At 42.9% G+C, this 18898-nt stretch overlaps 1 protein-coding gene and 1 long non-coding RNA gene across 6 annotated transcripts in view; one reads left to right on the top strand and one right to left on the bottom strand.

Moving 5' to 3' along the window:
• The window catches only part of LOC122181788, a 47210-nt gene extending 46165 nt beyond the window's left edge, over positions 1–1045 (bottom strand). The window contains exon 1 of the long non-coding RNA XR_006179582.1: positions 993–1045. This is a non-coding gene — a long non-coding RNA (uncharacterized LOC122181788). The remainder of the gene's footprint in view (positions 1–992) is intronic.
• SPATS2L (spermatogenesis associated serine rich 2 like) overlaps positions 1–18898 on the top strand; it is a 112654-nt gene that overhangs the window by 37424 nt on the left and 56332 nt on the right. For 2 of the 5 annotated variants that reach the window (XM_042874502.1, XM_042874503.1), the window contains one exon: positions 17084–17142. In XM_042874502.1, the coding sequence (XP_042730436.1) occupies positions 17084–17142 (59 nt within the window). Of the gene's footprint in view, positions 1–328; positions 428–5367; positions 5387–10789; positions 10846–17083; positions 17143–18898 lie in introns of those variants that run through there. The other 3 variants (XM_042874505.1, XM_042874506.1, XM_042874504.1) reach the window with 3 other exon arrangements.

Genomic DNA, 18898 nt, shown 5'->3' with positions numbered 1-18898 from the left:
GGCACTGTTTTAAATCCTCGATAACTGAAAGGTTGATGCACGCTCTCACGTCCCGATGCTCTCCAGGAGCGCTCGCGGATAGGAAGAGCCACGCGCCCGCACTGATTGACGTCGCGCGCTCCGCTCTGCTCCGCTCAGCGAGAAGCGCTCGAGCTGCCGGCAGCGGGGCCGGCTCTGCTCGCCGTTCCTGGAGTGCACGTGCGGTGCCACAGGGGCGCGCGCGGGCCGGGGAACGCGGCGCGGCAGTTGCCGGGGGCGGCGGCCGTTAGCGGGGCGGGCGTGGGGCGGCGCGCGCGTGCGGGGAGGGGCGCGAGGCGTATCCCGACGAGCCGCCGCGCCACCGCAGCGTCCCGCGGTCGCCGCCGCCTGCAGCCTTCATCCCTTTCTCCCTTCGTCCCGCTCTCCGGCACAGCCCGGCCGCAGCGAGGTAAGGTGGCGTCCCGCTCTCCGCCCGGCACCTGCGCGGCGCGGCGGAACCCGGGAGCGGCGCCGAGGAGGCCCGCCCGCCGCCCGGAGTTTCTTGCCGCCGGGCCGGAGAGGCGGGTACTCTGGGGCCGCTCGGTCGGCGGCACGGGGACGCGGCGGGGCTCGGCGCGGCCCCGCTCTGCCCGCAGCCGCCCGCCCTCCCGCGGCCCCGGCGGGCGTGTACGGAGCGGAGCCGCGCCGTTCCGGGCCGTTCGGCGGCGGCCCCGGCCGTCGGTGATAAACCGCGCCCGGGAGCGCGGCGCCGGCTCCTGCCGGCCGCAGCCCCGGCTGCCTGGCGGCCGAACGCGCTGAGGCGGCGCCGCGTTCGCTTCTGTAGCGCTGCTTTGCGCTTCCGCGCGGACCGGGGAACGCCGCGGTGAGGGCTGACACGGCGGCGGACGGACGGAGGTCGCTGCGCCCTCGCCGCCGTCCCTGCACAGCCGCCGAAGGCTTTTACTCGCCTGCGCCGCGATCGTTGCCCTGAGGTGCTAGGGCCGTTTATTCTTAACGTCTGCTGTCTCCCTTACCGTGCCTGCACGACGCGTTGCGCGGCTCGCTGGTAGCAGGAGGGCTGGCTGTGTGTTACCTCAGGCGCGGTGCGGCGCTGCCTTTGCTGAGCTGTAAGCGAGCGGCGTACGCCTCTTCCCCACCCTCTGCCCCACCACCCTGCGGTGTGAATCACTAGCGGGCTGCTTTCCCTGGCAGAGCTGAGAGGTGCCGCGGGTAATCCTTCTGTTTCGTTGCAGGCCACGTTCCCCGGATCGGTTTGGTTGATTCTAGCTTCGAAACGCGTAAAGCTTTTTGTGCGTGGAGGGAACTGTGGTTTTTCTTGTGGGAATTCTTTTCTGGTAACTTTTTGATCTGAATTCCCTGTGTATGTTATAGAGCATCTTTCTCCCTTTTCTTCAAAATGCAATTATTCAAGGAGACTAAACTGAAAACTTTACAAATGGAGTGGAAAAGAACGTTGTTTGCCAAATGTCAAGGCTAACCGGGGACGGATCTGCGCTGGCTGTGAGAGGAGCCCTGTGGGCAGTGACCTGTTGAATGTCACTAGCTGGATGGAGCTTTCCGGCTGCCCTGAGCAGGGCACTGCGCCCCAGCCACCATTGTTTCTGTGGATGTGGTCAAAACGTGTAAACATGGAGTGGTTTCCAGGTTGGAACAGGTTGAGCTTTGTGAGGCTTCATCTCAGCCTGCTGGAGCTGAATGCTGCTGCTAGGGTGAGCGTTCTCCAGCAGATTGTGGTATGGGAGCTGGAGAGATTTGGCCTTTTAGAAGAACAGCAAGCTCTGTTAAATGTAAGGAGATGCCAGTCGAGATAATGATTATACTGTGTCAGGTGCTGTATAAACATATAAGAGGGCAAGGTCACTGCTCTGGAAAATTTACCGCTTAGGCAAGCGTTGTGATTAAGATGAAGGAAATGAAATACCCTTTGAAATGTTTTCAGGACTGCTCCTAGCCAAAGGGTCTGCTTCCACAGCCGTGAGCACGGCAGCTGTTCTGAACTTCATTTACCCGGAGAAGGAGCATGAGTGTGAGGGTCTTTGTGTTGTCTGACATCTAGTAAAGCGCCTAAGCATTCAGTGCAATGCCTCCGAGTGCAGTCTGTGTTGGAGTAGGTTTGTTTTTCATTCTAGATCAGTTTTTCTTTCCTGGTTTTATTCAAGGAAATGGTAACAAAGCTGTAGCAAATCGCTGACTTGTTGTTTTCTAAGTTTTAAGAGAATCTGTAGCTGGGAACAAATCCTATGGTTTGGGTCAGTTTTTAAGAGGGAATGCAAGACTACAGTGTCTTGAACTGAGTTTCACGTGTTCTTTGAGCTCTCTTGTAGCAATAGTGGAATTAACAAAGCCGTGCCTTGTCGGTAGTTACAGCTATTAATTCCCCCAGATCATTGCATTTGTGTTCCATTTCACCCATGTGTTATTTCTGTTGTCATTCTAGGCCCTGCATTTAACTGTGTGTTTTCAGTGCCCAGGTCTTAGAGGTCTTTGAACGCTGTTAAATGGTGTTAGTCATCCAGGATAGAAGGAAATGCTCAGGCATCACCTAAAAACAGTCTGAAGTGGTGCTCTATGCATCCACAGGAAAGGCCAAGCTCCTCACTGTAAACTGGAGGGTTTCAAAAGGAAAGTGTGTAACTGTTAGGATCAGGAGGCAGTGAGGCTTTGCACAGAGAACAAGGGAAGAAAAACAACTAGTTGTTGATTGTAATTAACTTGCAGATAACATCAAGGATTTGCTGTCTGTGCTGATCTGGAGAAATATGCTTTCCCACAGCTATTGCTGTTATCTCCTCCGTCCTCCCTGGTTTTGTGTTCTGTCCCCATCCTCATGCTTCTCCACCCTCCTGTCCTTTCTGCCTTTCTCAGGTGCTTCACTAATTTTCTCCTTAAGTTTTCTCCTTCCTGTAGGAAAGATGTAAAATGGTTAACTTCAGTAGCAAAGTGGCTTTGTTTTAGTCTAGACTTCTGCTGGGAAGTTCCGCCACCTTCTTCCTGCTCATAGTTATTTGGAAGGGTTGTTATATCAAATAACTTGACCCTGAACTTCACCGAGATTAGTAGGGGGCTGCAGAGCTCCCGCCTGTTTGATTCTGAGCACCTCGATCTTCTGGAAGACAGTGCAGGACTGTTCTGTCTCTGCGTTTGCCATCCTGGGGATGATAAATGATGATGTACTTAATTGCTGGTATATTTGGCACGCCAGGACTTCTGTTTCCTTTGTATGTATACTTCACAGTTGGACTAGATGATCTTGGGAGGATCCTTCCAACTAACCTATTCTATTTGGCATGTTTGTGTGTGACTCTCACAACCGAGCCTTTGGCTCTGGTGTGCCATAAGGTATCACAGCAAAGCCTGTCTCCTCTCTTGGTGTGAGTTGATAGGGTGGTAGGGAAGGCTGCATCCAGCTCACAGCTGCAGTCTTCACCAGTAGTGTGCACAAAACATATTGCTTATTTTCAGGAGGGGTTGTGAGAGAATGAGGAATGGAAAATTTGGAATGCTGTGGACTGAAAACCATTATTTCTGACCATTTCATTTCACAGCACGTGGGTGGAACAGATGGGTGAAGAGGGCAGGTCTAACAGCTGGGACTTTTGGTTCTGAGTGGAAGTATGGTAATTCCCCTAGTTCTGCATATATGGCTGAGAAGAAATCTGTTTTCGCTTATGAGCCTCCACTGTCTTTCCTGCCGAAAGTTTGTCTGTATGAGACTTGTTTTGAAACTCCATGATGAAATTCTATGTGAATTCCATCTGGATCGTGCGTGCATTTACATGTAAGGCCTCAGAACTGAAGTGCGATTGGAGTGGAAGGAGAAGAGAATGTTTCCCTACTCATGAGAAGTGATCAGACATAACTGACCCCTGTTTTTGTGATGGACTTCACAAATAGACTTCAAAATTAGTTGAGTCAAATCCCGGTTTCTCGGTTAGAAAAAATCTTTTTCAATGAGGAGGTCCCCATAGGAAATTTGCTCTATTACCAAGTGATTGTTAAACAGCAGTCACAATGCTTTGTTATTATCCTGGAGCAATTATACTTTTCTTAGACTTTGTACTTAAAATGCTTCCAACGATTTTTCGCTTAGATGAGGCAAACAGTGCTGCAGACCCTAAATAGGGTTTTGGAATAAAGTCCAAGTTCTGTATGTATTTTCAAATCATCTTGTAAAACAACTAATATAGAATGCCTGTCCATCCTTTGGGAGTACAGAGAGATTAATCTAAAAATACACTTGGTATACCCACATTAGGAAAGGGTTGTAACGTAACATTTTCAAAGCTTATTCTTTTCTTGGTTTGCTCTTAACTGGAGCTATACAGTTTCTCCCAAAGGCATGAGTTACAAATGAATCTGCAATACTTTGTGACTTCTAGTCCTTTTCTTTCAGACAAAAGGTCCTTTCAATGTGTTGTGGAATGGTTACTGATTTTCATGTGGTCATTCAAGAAAAGGATAGTGATTGGCCTTCATAATAGGCCTTTCAGCACCCTCTCTAGTGGCTTGCTGACTGAAAAGATGCCCATGGCTGGGTACTGTATCAGCCTTTAAATTACTGGTGGATCTAATCATCCAACTACTGAGGTGAGAGCTGAAAGAGCAAAAAATAAAAAAATAAAAAAGCTTCACCCATGTGTGAATACCAGTACATAACAGCTCAGAACTGGAGACAGATTTTGGTCTGTGTAAACTGGTGTAGTTTTATTTATTTTGATGTTCGTTGGCTAAAGGCCTGCTTGGTTTTGTTCTGTTGTTGTGGGTTTTTAAAATTATTATTATTATTATTTTATTAAGTAGTAGGTAACTCAAACCTGATGTTTCCATGAGCTGTGTTCCTGTAAGCTGGCTGGCATGGTGGCAAGCAGCGTTATCTGATTGTGCTGTGCATGGCTGAGCGGACAGTGAACATGATTTCCTGAAGGTGTGACTATCCTGTAAAGTCGTGGCTATGTTCTGAGTTAGCATTAAGGGAGCTGCTACAACTGTCGTGTCAGCAGTGCAGTCTCACTGAGCTGTTATCCTTTGGTGCTGGTGAGGCCTGCCCGCCTGGCAGTGCTTCAGAATAAACACCCTCTGCTTCAGGGTAGGTAGGCAGGTGGCCATTGCCCCAGCCTTGTGCAAAGTCTGTGCAAGAATTCACAGTGTTTGCTGAACCTTGCCTGGAACAACATCAAAAGATAGTATTTATGCTTGTATGGGAACTGCTGAATCACAGCCTGAACCTCTGATTGACCACCTGAGGTGAGCAGTGAGTCAGCCCTGGGAGCACAGGTGAAGGCAGTTCACCTGTGCTACTGGAAGGGGTGGAGCCTTGCTCCCCATTCAGGAGCTGACTGCCACTGGGGAAGGATCTCTTTTTGGAGATTGCTCCTCTTGGAGTCTTCTTAGCGAGCCCAGGACAAGGGTAAGCTTTCTATCTGTTCTTCTTTAGCATGATAACCTGTTTAGCCTAACTTTCTTGTATACTTCTTAATTATAATATCCATATATCCATTGATTATACAGCGCCATGAGATGTTTCTCAGTGATGGTAATTCTTCTTGAGATTTATTGAGCTAATTGTGTAGGACACTGGGACTTGAGATCTTCCGAGGTTGGGTGCATATGCCAATAAGAAGCATTTGGGCTTCAGGTGACTCTCAAATGAATTTCTTGTCTGATGGTTGGTGCCTAATTAAATGTACCAAAAGCCTTACATGGCAGTCTGGGTATGTGGCACTCAGACCAAGTGGGCTGTGTTCAGAGACTGTGGTTTGTAGTAGCCATGGAAGAACCTGCAAGTGTCAAAATGCCATCGCTGCAGGAATTGCCGTGCTGTGTTGACGGAGGGAATAACTGCCTTATGCATTCATGCTAGATTGTATGGGATTTGATTTAGAACTTTCAGACTCGGTCTGAATAAAGTGTTGCCTTTTTGTAATGCTGCTTTCCAGTAATAACTTACTGCTGACTGTAAATTGTTTTGAGCTGGCTAGTTTAAGCTATTGGCGTGAATTTGTGCTTCAGTATTAGGATCAGAGCACGCGTTCCTTACTCTGGAGCTGATGAGGAGAGTGATAGCATGGAAGCAGAGTGATTGCACAGCACTCAGATGGAAATCTTTCACCACTCCTGTGGCTTTCCGTGTAGCTACTTTGCTACTGCACTGGGAAAAGGGAATCTATTTCTCATGAAAGTCCCTGAAGAATTTGAGAGCTTTTTCCTCCACAGCCAAGTTACACTGTATATAAGCATGGCAGAAGCTAGAAAGGGTGGCATCATGCATCAGGCTAACAGAGAGGTAGCCAGAGAGGCTAACAGAGAGGAGTGTGAAGGCAAGATGAGCAGAAAGCGTTTGGAAGATGGGCTCTAATATCGGGTGCATCTTATGGCTGACTGTTCTTCATCTTGATACACTTTCCTGGGTGTCCACAAAGTGAGGCAAATACAAATGAACTAGAGCAGCTGCTGTGGCTGTGGTTGGAAAGATCTGTAATGAGAGTGGAAGCTCCTGGGGGCTGGAAGGAGCACTGTAAGCCAGAGGGCACCAGGTTCTCATCTGTGGCTTTTGAGGTTCTCCTGTGGGAATGGGTGCTTGTGAGGTGGTAATAGTGTGGGATTACAGCAAAAGTGTCTTTTGTGTGGTGGTAATACAAGATCAGGGCTGGGTGTGTTGGAGGAAGCCTTTTGCTGAGCGGACACTGAGCTTTATAGCAGAACTTCAATTCTCTGGTATTTATCTGTGTGTGAAAAAGGGCTGTGGATAGTGTTCTATGTTATCTGTCAAATGCTTCATGCAGGAAATCAGCAGTGAAGTTGTACTTTTGTGATACTGGTGTTAATTCTGCATCTTGTCTTATGATCTTTTTAATATTTCTATTTATTATTCTATTAATTTCTATATATTATAATTCTGCTCTCATTGTACTGCTATTTTTGGTACAAGGTGACTCTAACCATTGAAGGGTTACTGATGTGACACTGAGTCTGCATCACCACACGGCGTGTGACCTCGCAGTTTTTTCCTCTTGGAGGTATAAACCCTTTGTGTGTCTGAAAGATCTTGGTCCTCTGTAGCTCAGTTCCTGAGGAAGGGATATTTCCCTCTAAGGCCCTGTCAGCTCTTTAGCTATGTTAGCAGTTTTGCAGCACTTCTGATGTGAATGGAAGTTTGGCTCTGTGTGGGAATACCGCATGGAAAGCAGCTGTGGAGCAGCCTGCTGCCTTTCACTGGAGTGAGTGCTCAGGTGCTCCTGTAGTGCACAGTCCTGAAATTCCTGGCAGCTCTGACCCTGCTCACAGTCCACAGAGTGAGATGAAAAGTGCTCAATACTGTGAAGCATTTTAGTTTATTTTGTAACAAAATAAGCTTACGAAAGTTTACAAAAATAAGGAAATTCTGAGCTAGGGCAGTCAGTTGGGCATTCTGGAAAGTCACTCTGCTGTTGCCTGATCTCACAACAGATGGTCGTGGATGTAAATTCATCCATTATACTGCCATTCATTGACAAAGAATGATGAGCTTACCTTTCTCTTGGCTAATGGAAGGAGCTGATATTCCCATGTTAGCATTTTAACACAATTTCCTTAAGTTACGTTCTATCTGGCCCTAATCATATACTTTGCAATTTATCCTACAGATGGGGATAGGTGGGAAACTTCTAATTGCCATCCTCATGCTGGGTTTTTGGAGGTAATAACTACAGAAAGTTTTAATTGGAATTGTATGCAGTTTGGTTCTGTGAAGATCAGACTGCAAGTGAATGGTAGCTTTCAATGCTTTTAAATGGGAGTTGCTGAAGAGTGAAACCAGATTAATGGAGCTATTGCAAGTGGTTTGTTAAGTAGAAGAGGGATCGTTTTGTGGTTGCAATATTAAACTGTAAAAGGTTAGTTATTACTGCGTTGAATCATATCAAAGGAACAAAGTAATGTAGATGCAATTACACTCAGTATCACACTGTCGAAACATTCACTATTTTAGTTGTACTGTCTTGAAGTTGAAAATAGTATCTTCTTTTTAGACACTAGCTGAGACTGATTAAATGTGCTGTGAATTAGAAAAAAGACAAACCTGCAGATTACTGTTACTAAAGACAAAGAAAGCCAGGATATTTTGTATCCCAGTACGGTGCTTAGTCCAAGCTCAGCTCTGCCTATCAGGCTCTGTTTCCTCAAAGTATTGCCAGGGAATTTAGAGTCCTGCTTTTCAGAAGCGATGTTGTAGAGGGCAGTGGTCAAATAGCATCATAGACTCATAGGCCATTTCTTGGAGTGCCAAAAGTCCTAATGTGGGTGACTCATTTTGATATCTTGAACTCTTAAAGTAGGACTCTGAGGTCATGCATGAGAGCAAGGCACTTGCAGACATGCGTTTCTTTTGGCAGCTCTGTAGATGGCACGGCGAAACTACTGGAGCTGTTGCCAGCTGGCAACCAGTATGCTTTAGGAGCCTTCCTGTTAAGTGTGCTGACTTTTTTTTTAATATGACAAATATATACAAATAACTATGTATATTAATATATTCAGATATACCTAAAACTTCATTGTCTCCTTTAGATTTCTAATACTTAACCATAAGGCTTCAGTGCTGAAGGAAGACCTATCAGTAGCTTCACATTTGTTCCTTTGAGGCCCAGTGTTATGTACCACACTCTTCCATAGCTCATGTTTCTCTCTTGCATTTAGAGTGTATTTGTTTTCAAGGGTGGGGAGCAACTGATCAGTTTTGTCCAGAAGTCTGCACTTTGAGGTTTTTTTGGAAGTACTAACTTTGATTGTTGGGAACCAGGGTTGGTTTTCTTTTTAAAAGAAGGCTTAACACAATAAAGAACAACAGTTTTGCCTTCATCTGCTACCATATTTAAACATGAGGGATTAAAACAATTGTTCCTTTTCCAACTGCATCCCGAGTAAAATGCTTCTTTCACATAAAATGTTTGTAATGCATCAAAAATAACTTGGCAAAAAATCATCTTTGATGCAAGATTGACACAAACATTTTATCTGAAGCCCTAGTTGAGCTTTAAATAGTTAGAGAAGCAATAAGTGCCTGTATGAGAAGCTTGCCCCAAATCTTTGGGGGTTATTTTGTTATTCATATGTCATTGCCATGAAGTGTCTGCTTTGACATATGAATTAGTGCTTTGTGGATTCTTTTTTGGGGGAACTATGAGAGAAGTCTGCATGCTTTCCTCTGTGATGTGAGATTCCACATGGGAATGGGATCTCATTATGTCATGACTGAATCTAACCAAGGTTCCCTGGGTAATTTGCTCCTCCATCCTATTAAAACTTCAAAGTCTTGAGCTATATTTGTATTTGTAAATTGATTTCATTAGACATCTTCATTATGATTTCGTTCTTAAGAGTTTGTGTGCAACAACATAAGGGTATTTTCCCATTAAACATGGAGGGAGGTAAAGATTTGACTTCTGTGTTAGAGTATGCTTCATCCCGAGCACTTTGAAATATGCAACCCAGAGCATGTGCTCTGTGGCTCTTTTCTGCTCTTGTACCTTGTATGGGAGCTCTTGTATCGTGGCCCCAGATGAGCACCAGGGGAAAGGACCTGCTCAGCCCTGGGAGCACAGGTGAAGGCAATTCAGCTGTGTGACAGGAAGGGGAGGAGCCTGGCTGCACCTCTCTTAGACTCCATTTAAGGGCTGACTGCCACTGGGGAGGGATCTCTGGTTGGAGATCTCACCTTGGTGATGCTTTCCCCTGCAAACCTGGAATCTTCTTCCCTTCCGTTGTAGTATCTCTCTATTGTGCCAGTCCTTCTATCATCACACTTGTGTTGTAATGCCTTTCCCATTGTATTTACCTGTCCAACTGCAACGTACCTGGAGAGGAAGAGAAGTGTGAAGCAACTGGCTGGGAGTTCTCGGCCCTCGTTCTTCCTGGAAGAAGGGAAGATCCCATTAGCTCCTGGGCTGAATAGGTGCTCTCAGGGTGTGATGTGGTGCTAGCTCCTGGTTGCTGTCTGCTGAACTGCATTGTGAACTCAGCATCCACAGCCTTGGTGCATTACCCACCACCCACTGATTATGTTCAGTAGGTACCTTTTTCTTCTCCTAAAATCGTACTTCACTCAATTAAAAGCAGGTCTGTTCAGATGTTTTCTGTCTGCTGTTTATTTAGATAAGCAATTCACCAATTTCTTTTGAAAAGTGTCATGAAAATACTTCTTTCTTTGTCAGACTGTGACTGTCTAGAAATGTATATACATGGGTGGCATCACTAAGAAAATGTCTATTTTGTTTTGTTCACTGAAAAAAAACCAATTCCTTTATAAAAGTGCTGGGAAAAAATATTAGATAGAGACAGTGTGACTAATTTATTTTCTGCGTGCAAAGTATGAAGTACAGCTTCTGTCCTTCTGTTAGGAGGCTGAAGACAGATTACGTGGAGGACGTGCCAGTTTGAAAACAGTGGTGATTGCACGTTAATTGGAAATGAGATATTCCAGCTGTCATTAATCTGTGAGCTGTAAAATTCTTAATTGTTTTGATTTACTGGAAATGAATGGAGGATAGCTTCTGCCCAGAAAATGACATTGTTATTTTTTTAGCGGTTGCATTTCTTTTTTCCTGATCTTCTCTTAGAATTAATTCTAAGATTATTTTGTGTAAGCTAACATACGTATATTTAGACAAGTCTGGGCTGAATTTTCTAATAAATCTGTGGCGGTTATTTTCAGCTTGTCAACACTGAGGCAATTCTTTTTGTTTTTTTTTTTTCTTTTTTGACTTCTCCAACCTCTGCCAGAAAAGCTTCCTCTTACAGATTGGCCTCTCAGTGTGCAAAATTGGCAAGTGAAACTCACAATGGACTTGAAGTGACAGAAGAACTCAGCCAAGAGTTGGCGGTTTTCACACAGAGGTATGGGGGATCCGTAGAGTCCACAAACTGTACAGAATGTTTTTCTCAGTGTTCTTATGGCCACTGAAGTCTGTAAAAATTGAGTCCCCTTTTGGCACCGAATGTATCCTGGCTCATCAGGGTATCAGTGATTGTCTTAACCAGGGTTCTCCAGCTTTGTGATGTTGCTTGGTTACTGGCATTCCCACAACTCTCAAATAAAACAAAGCAAATGTTGGTGGTTTTTTTTAAAGTTTCTGTTTATGGACTGGTCTACTGTACAGATCCAAACAAAACAGAACTGTAAATCCTCTGCAGCTTCTTTAATGATCTTTTTTTTTGTTTTGTCTCAAGTATTCCATTTGGCTGCTTGTAAAGATTTTCTATTTTAAATATGTTTTTTCAGTATGTTGGACTACTTCTAGGATTCTGCACAAACTCATTAAATTCAGAAACTAGGATCCTGGCTAAAAGTAAGGCATAATAAATAATGGTTTTTGCTGTCAGGCAATCTGCTACCTATGGCTAGGAGGTTGTCTTTTAGGTATACTCTGTGCATCCTCTGAGGGTAGGAAAGAAAAAGGGCAAAGCTTTGCGTGGAATGCCTGAGAAACTATTTTATTTAGTAATGATAATAATAAAGAACTGGTGTAACTGTTTGACTGAGGATTTTGTGTCGTTTTCAGTACTTGAGAATATAGCTTCAGCCCCATGCCCCCAAGGTAATAATTTTGATGCATGGGCTCATCTGTTTCAGTGAGAATTCTCATCTCCAGTCCAGATCCTGACAAAGCATGCAGGCACTGAGAGCTCAGTGTAGCAGAGGTGCATGGGTAGTTTTTCTTTTGCTACCTCTGTCCCACAGAAGAATCTCTGTCAAGTGAAAAATCATCTTCGGGCTGAAAGATGTTACGAATCTGAGATGACATTATATTGATATGCTGCAAAGAATTTATTTTTTCTTTTTAAATGTAGTTGTTCCCAAAAAAATCTCATCTTGGGAATTCTTACATGTAGGTGAGTTTATTAGTAAGTAGTGAAAAGAGAGCTTTCTGTAAATCTGCTGGAGTCATCAAGTGCTTGCCTAAGAGTGGGTTACAGAAGCTCTCTTAGTGTTTCTGAGGGTGGAGAATTAGTAATAATTGGGGATATCTGTAAGTCAGCAAGAGATTGAAGGGAGAAAAAACCCACATCTACGTAAACATTCCCAACTGTGGAAGGATCTGTCAGAAGCATGGCTGCCGTAGGAAGCAGGCAGCAATTCTCACAGGCAGTGGAAATTCTGAGTGTTGCCTTACACTAATTGTCCAAGTGAAGGTGCTTTAGCAGTTCCCACAGCCCACTCCTCTAACAGTTGTGTTTACAGGGTGCTTTTGACGGGGAACTTCTAAGAGAGGTTTCACATGTAGTGAGATACCAGGTGTAGTAACTGTATGATGTTGCTTTTTCTAGGGTCATGAGGCTCATGTATTTCTGTGTTCCAGGTCCATTCCAGTTCCATTTTGGTCAGTAGGAAAACGCTTAGGCCTTTGAGAGGAAAATGTTGACTGCTGTTGGGTTAGGAGGAATAATTGAGTAAAATAATGACAGATCACTGTTTGGGGGATAAAGGAATTTGCAGGCTTTTTACATGTGGACTTCTTTTTAAATAAATAAAAAAAAATAAAAAAAAAACCATTTGTGCTTTAGTTCAACTCAAAGCTCCCACAGAACCAAGCAAAGTCTCATTATGAGGGAAAAAAATGACAGAATTCTTTGTGTTTGAGTCCTTTGGAACGTAAAGCTAATAGTGAACAGCAGAGCTCGTCTGTTTTTTAAACCATGCTATCTTGTGTTGGCTGGAACTGAGACCATGCCAGCTGTATCTCTGATTGTGTTGCCTGCTTTCTGCTCTGAGAGCCTTCAAGAGCAAGACCACACAACATTTATAGGTTTTCTTCCTTGTTGCAGCTGTTCTTCATTTACTGTAGTTCCTGCCTGGATTGGATCAGTGCTAAATGTGGATCCTATCCTTTGCCCTTACTGAGGTATTATTGTCATACTTGTGTCACTGGACAGAGATCTGGTGCAGGAGCCGGTCCAGTCCTAAAGCTTTTATTTTCTTGTTTCCCAATCCTGAAGTCAACAGATTCCTTTTGCTGTAAAATCTTTTGGCAAATACCGGATAGAAGACAGTTTTACTCCTGGAGCTCGTGCTGTGTTATAATCGTATGCAAGTTTTGTTTTTGTAAGAAATGCAGATTTTAAGCATTAAGATGAATTGTCTTCAGCAGCTGGATCCTGCAGAGTATCTTTAAGACTGCATTCCCTGGCAGGAGCTAGAAACTTCAGCACTCAAAATGAACCATCATGGCAGCCAGTTTGACTTTGAGGAATGTTATTAAATGATAAAGTACTGAGGTGTAAAGCAGCAATTTTGCAGTTGTGTTGAGACAAGGAGCACCACTCACATCAGCTACGTCATAGCTGGCACTCTTTGTTGGGCAAAAGACTGGAACTAAACATCTTAAGACTTGGTCAATTGTGAAGGATATCAAAGTTTGCTTTCCAGGTGCTAAACAATTGAGTGCCGGTAGTTAGGGAAGTGTATTTGGCTCACTAGCTCAGGCCAAAACCTAAAACCAAAAAATGTCCAAAAAAAAATGTAATGCCAAAATTCTCAAACAAGTCTTGCTCTTTTTTTTGTAACAGTAGACTATAAATAACCTCCGTACTTGGCCACGTCAGCATGTGGTGGAAGGTTCCCTGCCTTCTGTGGACTCATTCCTCACACTGCGTGTTCCTTCAGCGCGGACCTTTGTCACTCTGCTGTACTTAACACCTTCTGACCTGCCTTTAGGATATTGACTCAGGATCAGAGGTGCTGAAGGTTGTGTTTACTGTTAGGATCTAGAAGGCTCATAGGGCTACAGTGGAATTAACTGAGTGCAGTGTTTGGTGTTTGAGCTCTCCTGTGTTGCAGGTGTGTTATGAAACCTCAGGTTGAGGGGTCAGAACTAAGCATCAGTAGAGAAGTGATAGATTGATTCTTTTGTTGTTGTTTTTTGTCTTCAGAAGTGGGGAGAAAGCTGATCAAGGATAAAGACTCCTGTTCAGAGTGTTATGTAGCTCGTGGACTTTTTGGGTCTGCTCTCTTGAACTATCGAGGTGCACATCTCTATAGACCATCATTTTGGTCTACGTTGTATTAGTAATCGGTTCTGGTGTTTGTGTGTGTGATGTGTCACATTAGTACTAGGATTGAGCAACTGTTAAAGAGATCAGAGTTCAATGTGGAAAAGATTTAAGTGATTTATGATTTATTTGTATATTCTCCAAAGTTGTAAAACTGTGGCGAGCGCCAACTCCTGCTGCTTTTCTTTTGGCTTATGTTTGGTGTTGGCGCTTTTACTCCTCACTGATATGAGGTCTGGGGGTGTGATATCTGAATATCTACTTCTTATTTCTTCCGTGATTTCTTTATTTCTTTTCTCTGGCTTTATTTATTTATTTTTTTTTAAGGTTCTGAGAGGGAATTTAATGATATTTCTTCCGTACACGTGGCCTTTGTCATGTGTATGGATTTGCTACTAAGGGATATGGGGCACTGTTCCTGAAGTGTCTGTTTCATCTGCAAAGTTACATCATTGTTTCCTACTTGAGGGTCTTATTTTTGTCTGAAAATACAAAATCACTTTAACCTACAAATACAAGAATTGACGTTTTCCTTTTGAGAAATTACCTTAAACATTTGCAGACTTCAAGCTACAGTATTTCACTTTTATATTATCAAAGAAAATAAGGTTCCTTTTAACTGTTGTAAGTTTACTCTTAATTTTCTTTTGTCTCCCTAGAGTCATTATTTCCCACATAACGTTTTCTTTAGTAATATGTCATGGAACACAGAATGAGGACAAAATGGTGGATCAGAAGATAATGAATTATGGAGAGATATCCCTTATAAATTTTTTTTCTTAAAGGTATTGCATCTCATTTGGTCAAACTTGATAGATACAATGTTTGGAGAAAGAACCTTTCCAACATCTGATAAAACATTGTGGGTTTTATATTTTTGTAAATTTCACATATGTTATGTAGCTGTCTTGGTTACTTTGTCTTTTTTATGGTACAGTAGTGCAAAACAAAGACTTTTGACTTCAATTTTTTGCTTGTGTTTTTGTCTTTTGAAATAGTCTTCAAAAGTAACAGCCTTCAAAGTACTAGAAGTGTAATTCTAACTTACGTAATTTTATGCAGTGATCATATTTCATACATGAGGCCACATTAAGAGTAGACTTCTATGTTTATCTGTCACTTTAGTCATCAATATTTTGTGAAGTTCACAAGGGTGGAAATAGTCAGAAGTCACTGATCAGGGAAGAAAATCTGTGTGTCTATATTTGAAGTTGTAAACTTCCACTTGTTTGATTTCTGGATGTTAATTTTCCGCTGAAGTTGGAAAGGAATCTCTCCCTCACCGTGGCTTGAGGGAGAAAACTGATGTTTAGCAGGGAGTGTGCTATGCTGGGGAAAAAAGAATAGCTGTGATTTCTTAGTACAATAATATGCATGCTTTGATCTTTTAAAATCCTAAAAATAGCACCTGCAGACTACAGATGTTAATGGAAAGAGATAGACCCATTCTTTTGCATAAGAAATGCAATAACTACCAGACCTTTTACTGTCCAGCCTCAATTTAAGTGCTCACTAGACAAGAGAGATGCACGCAGTCTTGTTTCGGCCCTTTCTTATGTCTTTTTTTAAGGGAACAAAGGCTCAAGTCTTGTCTTTGTTTGCATCAAAGAACAAATTGCCAATAGGGCCGTGGGATGAGTATTCTGCCAAAAGCATGTGAGTATGCTTCCCTCCCAAATTTCCTGCCCTTCCATTTTCAGCTCTCAAATCTGTGCTCGTTGTGTAGATTCAACACCCAGAGCAGCTCTTTAACATCATGACGTGTGTGAATACTTGTATTTCTCCAGTGAAGCATCATGTTTTAAATTGCTCCATTCATCTCTTTTATTTTGAACATAACTGTGACTCAGCAAGCTGTGCAATAATATGTGTTTAGATTGCAGTGAACTTTAGGACCTGGGTTGTCAGAGCCTTTATTCTGGGGGGTTTTGCTGGGTGAAGTGCTTCAGGAAACACCTGGCTCTTCCAGAAGCAACTAAGAACTTTCTACATTTTAAAATAAAACCTGTGATTCTGATAGGACTTCCTTGCTTTGCTGTAATCTTCGGGAAAATGTGATTTCAAAATGCACAAACAGAAATAGTCACATATCTTCGAATGCAGAAGGAAGAACTCAACTTGCAAAGGGAAACCATTTGTACTGGCTTAGGAGAGGCTGGTTTCAGTGATTGGTTGTTCAGAACTGTGACGTGATAATTCCGGGGTGAGGTTGAGGCTGCTGAACAGATTTTACTCCCGAGCAAACAAGGACCAGTGTGCCTTAAGTGGCAACTAGGGATAACATCCTGCACATGCAGTTGAGTTTGCAGGCTGACTTCTCCTTTCTACAGAAAAGAGGACAAAATGTAGCTATTAATTCTGTTTCTTTATTTTTTTCCCCACCAATGAAACGTGGAAATCGGTTTTTATCCATCAGCATGTGGGCATGCAGCTGTCTGTGTGATTGTATGTTCTTAACTTGGGGGAGAATTACTCTAAAATTCCTATGGAAATCAGCAAAGGCCTTGTCATGTGGGTGAAGTGCTGGTGTTGCTCTTTGGGCTTCCCTTTGTTTCAGCTCACTTAGTGCTCTTGAGTTAATGATGTTGCTGATTAGAGGATGGTCACGCTGAAACTACACTGGTGGTGTTCAGAGAGATTGAATTAGTGACTCGTGAGTTACTTTATCTGTTGCACCTACAGCACTCTTGCTTTCCTAGGTAGAACAGTTTGCATTGTCCAAGGTCTGTATTTACAGCTCAGGTACTTGAATGTAAGGTACTTACTCTAGTGTGCTGACTAGATTGAATTTAAAATATGAGACCGTTCTGTGAAAATAGGCATCCTTCATCCATTTGCTGCTTTGGTCAACGTGTGTCAATGCTGACAGATGCCCTTCCTGTTCTTACAGGGTTTATTTTCACTGCCATAAAAGCTTAGACAATTGCCTAAGACTTGTTATTAAATCCATTCTTGACTACACATGCAATACTCTCAATTAAAACAAATCTGTCCTAAGAAATCATCCCCTGTAAGGAGAGATCACTGAAGTAAACAAAAATCAAGTTAGTTGCTAAGTTTCTTTGTCTTCCATCTGTCTTTGCAGGACATTCAGACCACTGGAGAAGAGACAAACAAGAACAGAAACTGGAGGCGTTCACAGTGGTAAGATACCTTTCATAATTCTCTTTGCAAATGATTGTGACTGAGGTTACCTAGTCACATGCCAGAGACTCATGTCACACTTTCAACCTATCCTTTACAGCTGAGTTCATCAGCTTTCCTGACCTGATCTACTAAAGCTGATCATAGTGCAATGTGCCACATACCACAGCAATGACAGAAGAAGAAACAAAAAGGAGAAAAGACAAATGCAGCAACTGGGAAACTTATATTTTAATTCCTTACTTTGTAGCTTTGACTTCTTACAATGATACAGATTAGTGGCTAAGTGTGCCCACTTTTGTATTGCACGTTTATGTGATGAGTAACAAATATAAAGTTTATTTATTCATATATTCTATCAGTTCAGAAACAACAAGCCAGGAACTTTAGGGGTTACTTTCACCATGGGAATGCAGACTATTTAAACATCACAGAAGGTGCTTTAGTTCCTATTTTATTTGTGGAGCCTATCTTTCACCTCTTCAGTTAAATTTCTTTCCTTTAGCTTCTCCCTGTGTGTCACTAAGTTAATAATCTCTTAGTATAATTAATGCCCCACTGGTTCTTCTCATCCTTTTGGAATTGAACTATTGTGAAGATGTAGCATGATTTGCAGCAGAAGGTTCTGCTCAATTGGTATTTGGAAATAATCCCTTACTTAATTCTGTCCAAGATCATGTTCAGAGGGTGGTGAGAAAAAGACAGCTTCATAGATATAGGAAAAAAAAAAAGGGGGGGGGGGAAGGAGTGGTGTAGGAGGGGAGAAATTGAGACTCTGCAACTGTCTCAGTTCAGAGGTAGACTGAACCCAATACATCTTGACACTTGTTTTGAAGAAAACACTTTGTTTAAAGGTATCGGGTGATTCCTTCTGTTACTGTGTTAGTAAGGAATCAGTTGTCTCTGTCCTGCATGTTATAAAAGCATAAGCTGCAGTTCTGAGCCTGATAAGTGGGCTAGTCACCTTGCCTTTCTGTTCATCAGATGTCCTCAAGGTTCTCCAGTTTACTTGCAATCTAGGACATCTGGATTGTGTTCCTAATCAATAACTTACTGAGAAATCTTCAGTGAGTCACTTAATACCTCATTTTTATATTAGTAAAATGACATAACAATACTATTCTTCCGTACTTGAGCATGGATGTTGGGAGCATAAATAGATCTTGTACTGAGCTTTGTGAAATGCTCAGATGTTATTATAAAAGGCAGAAGGAGGACTCATTTGCACATGTCCTTACATGTCCTGCATATACTATATTTCTGCAGTACTTCTCCTTTCTTAAGAATTTCTTTTTAACTTCTTCTAATGTAGTTTCTATGTTACAAAATGCCAAAGCATTTGGTGATGGAATACTTAGAGGGAGTCGCTGAATAGATTGTCTTTTAGTTAATCATTTAGCATTTCAAACATGGTAGCTGTGAGCAGTGCAACTTCCTCAAAAGGAGGAAGTTAGATACGGGTGCTGAAAGTTTTTCCCACGCATCTGCTGATCCCGAGTGTGGCCAAGTATGTGCTGAAATATTGCTTGTCTGACTACTTACTACAACTAAGTGAATCATTGGATTAGGTCCTGGCCAGACCTTGAACTGCCAGAAACAAATGACCTGTCTAGAGAGCAGTATACCTTGGAAGCATTTTTCCCCTTGTCTGAAGTGTTACACAACACAGGAATTTCTCAGAAGAGCAGATTTGGCTTTCAGTGATTTCAATTAAAGATGGTAATTTCTCAGCTGTGCTTGGCGTTTCACATCAGAA

This window comes from Lagopus leucura, unplaced genomic scaffold (assembly GCF_019238085.1).
Source record: "Lagopus leucura isolate 7727_CA_CO unplaced genomic scaffold, USGS_WTPT01 Super-Scaffold_100012, whole genome shotgun sequence".
NCBI lineage: Eukaryota > Metazoa > Chordata > Aves > Galliformes > Phasianidae > Lagopus > Lagopus leucura.
Note: the sequence above shows the minus strand (reverse complement) of the source record. Positions and strands in the feature narration are given on the sequence as shown.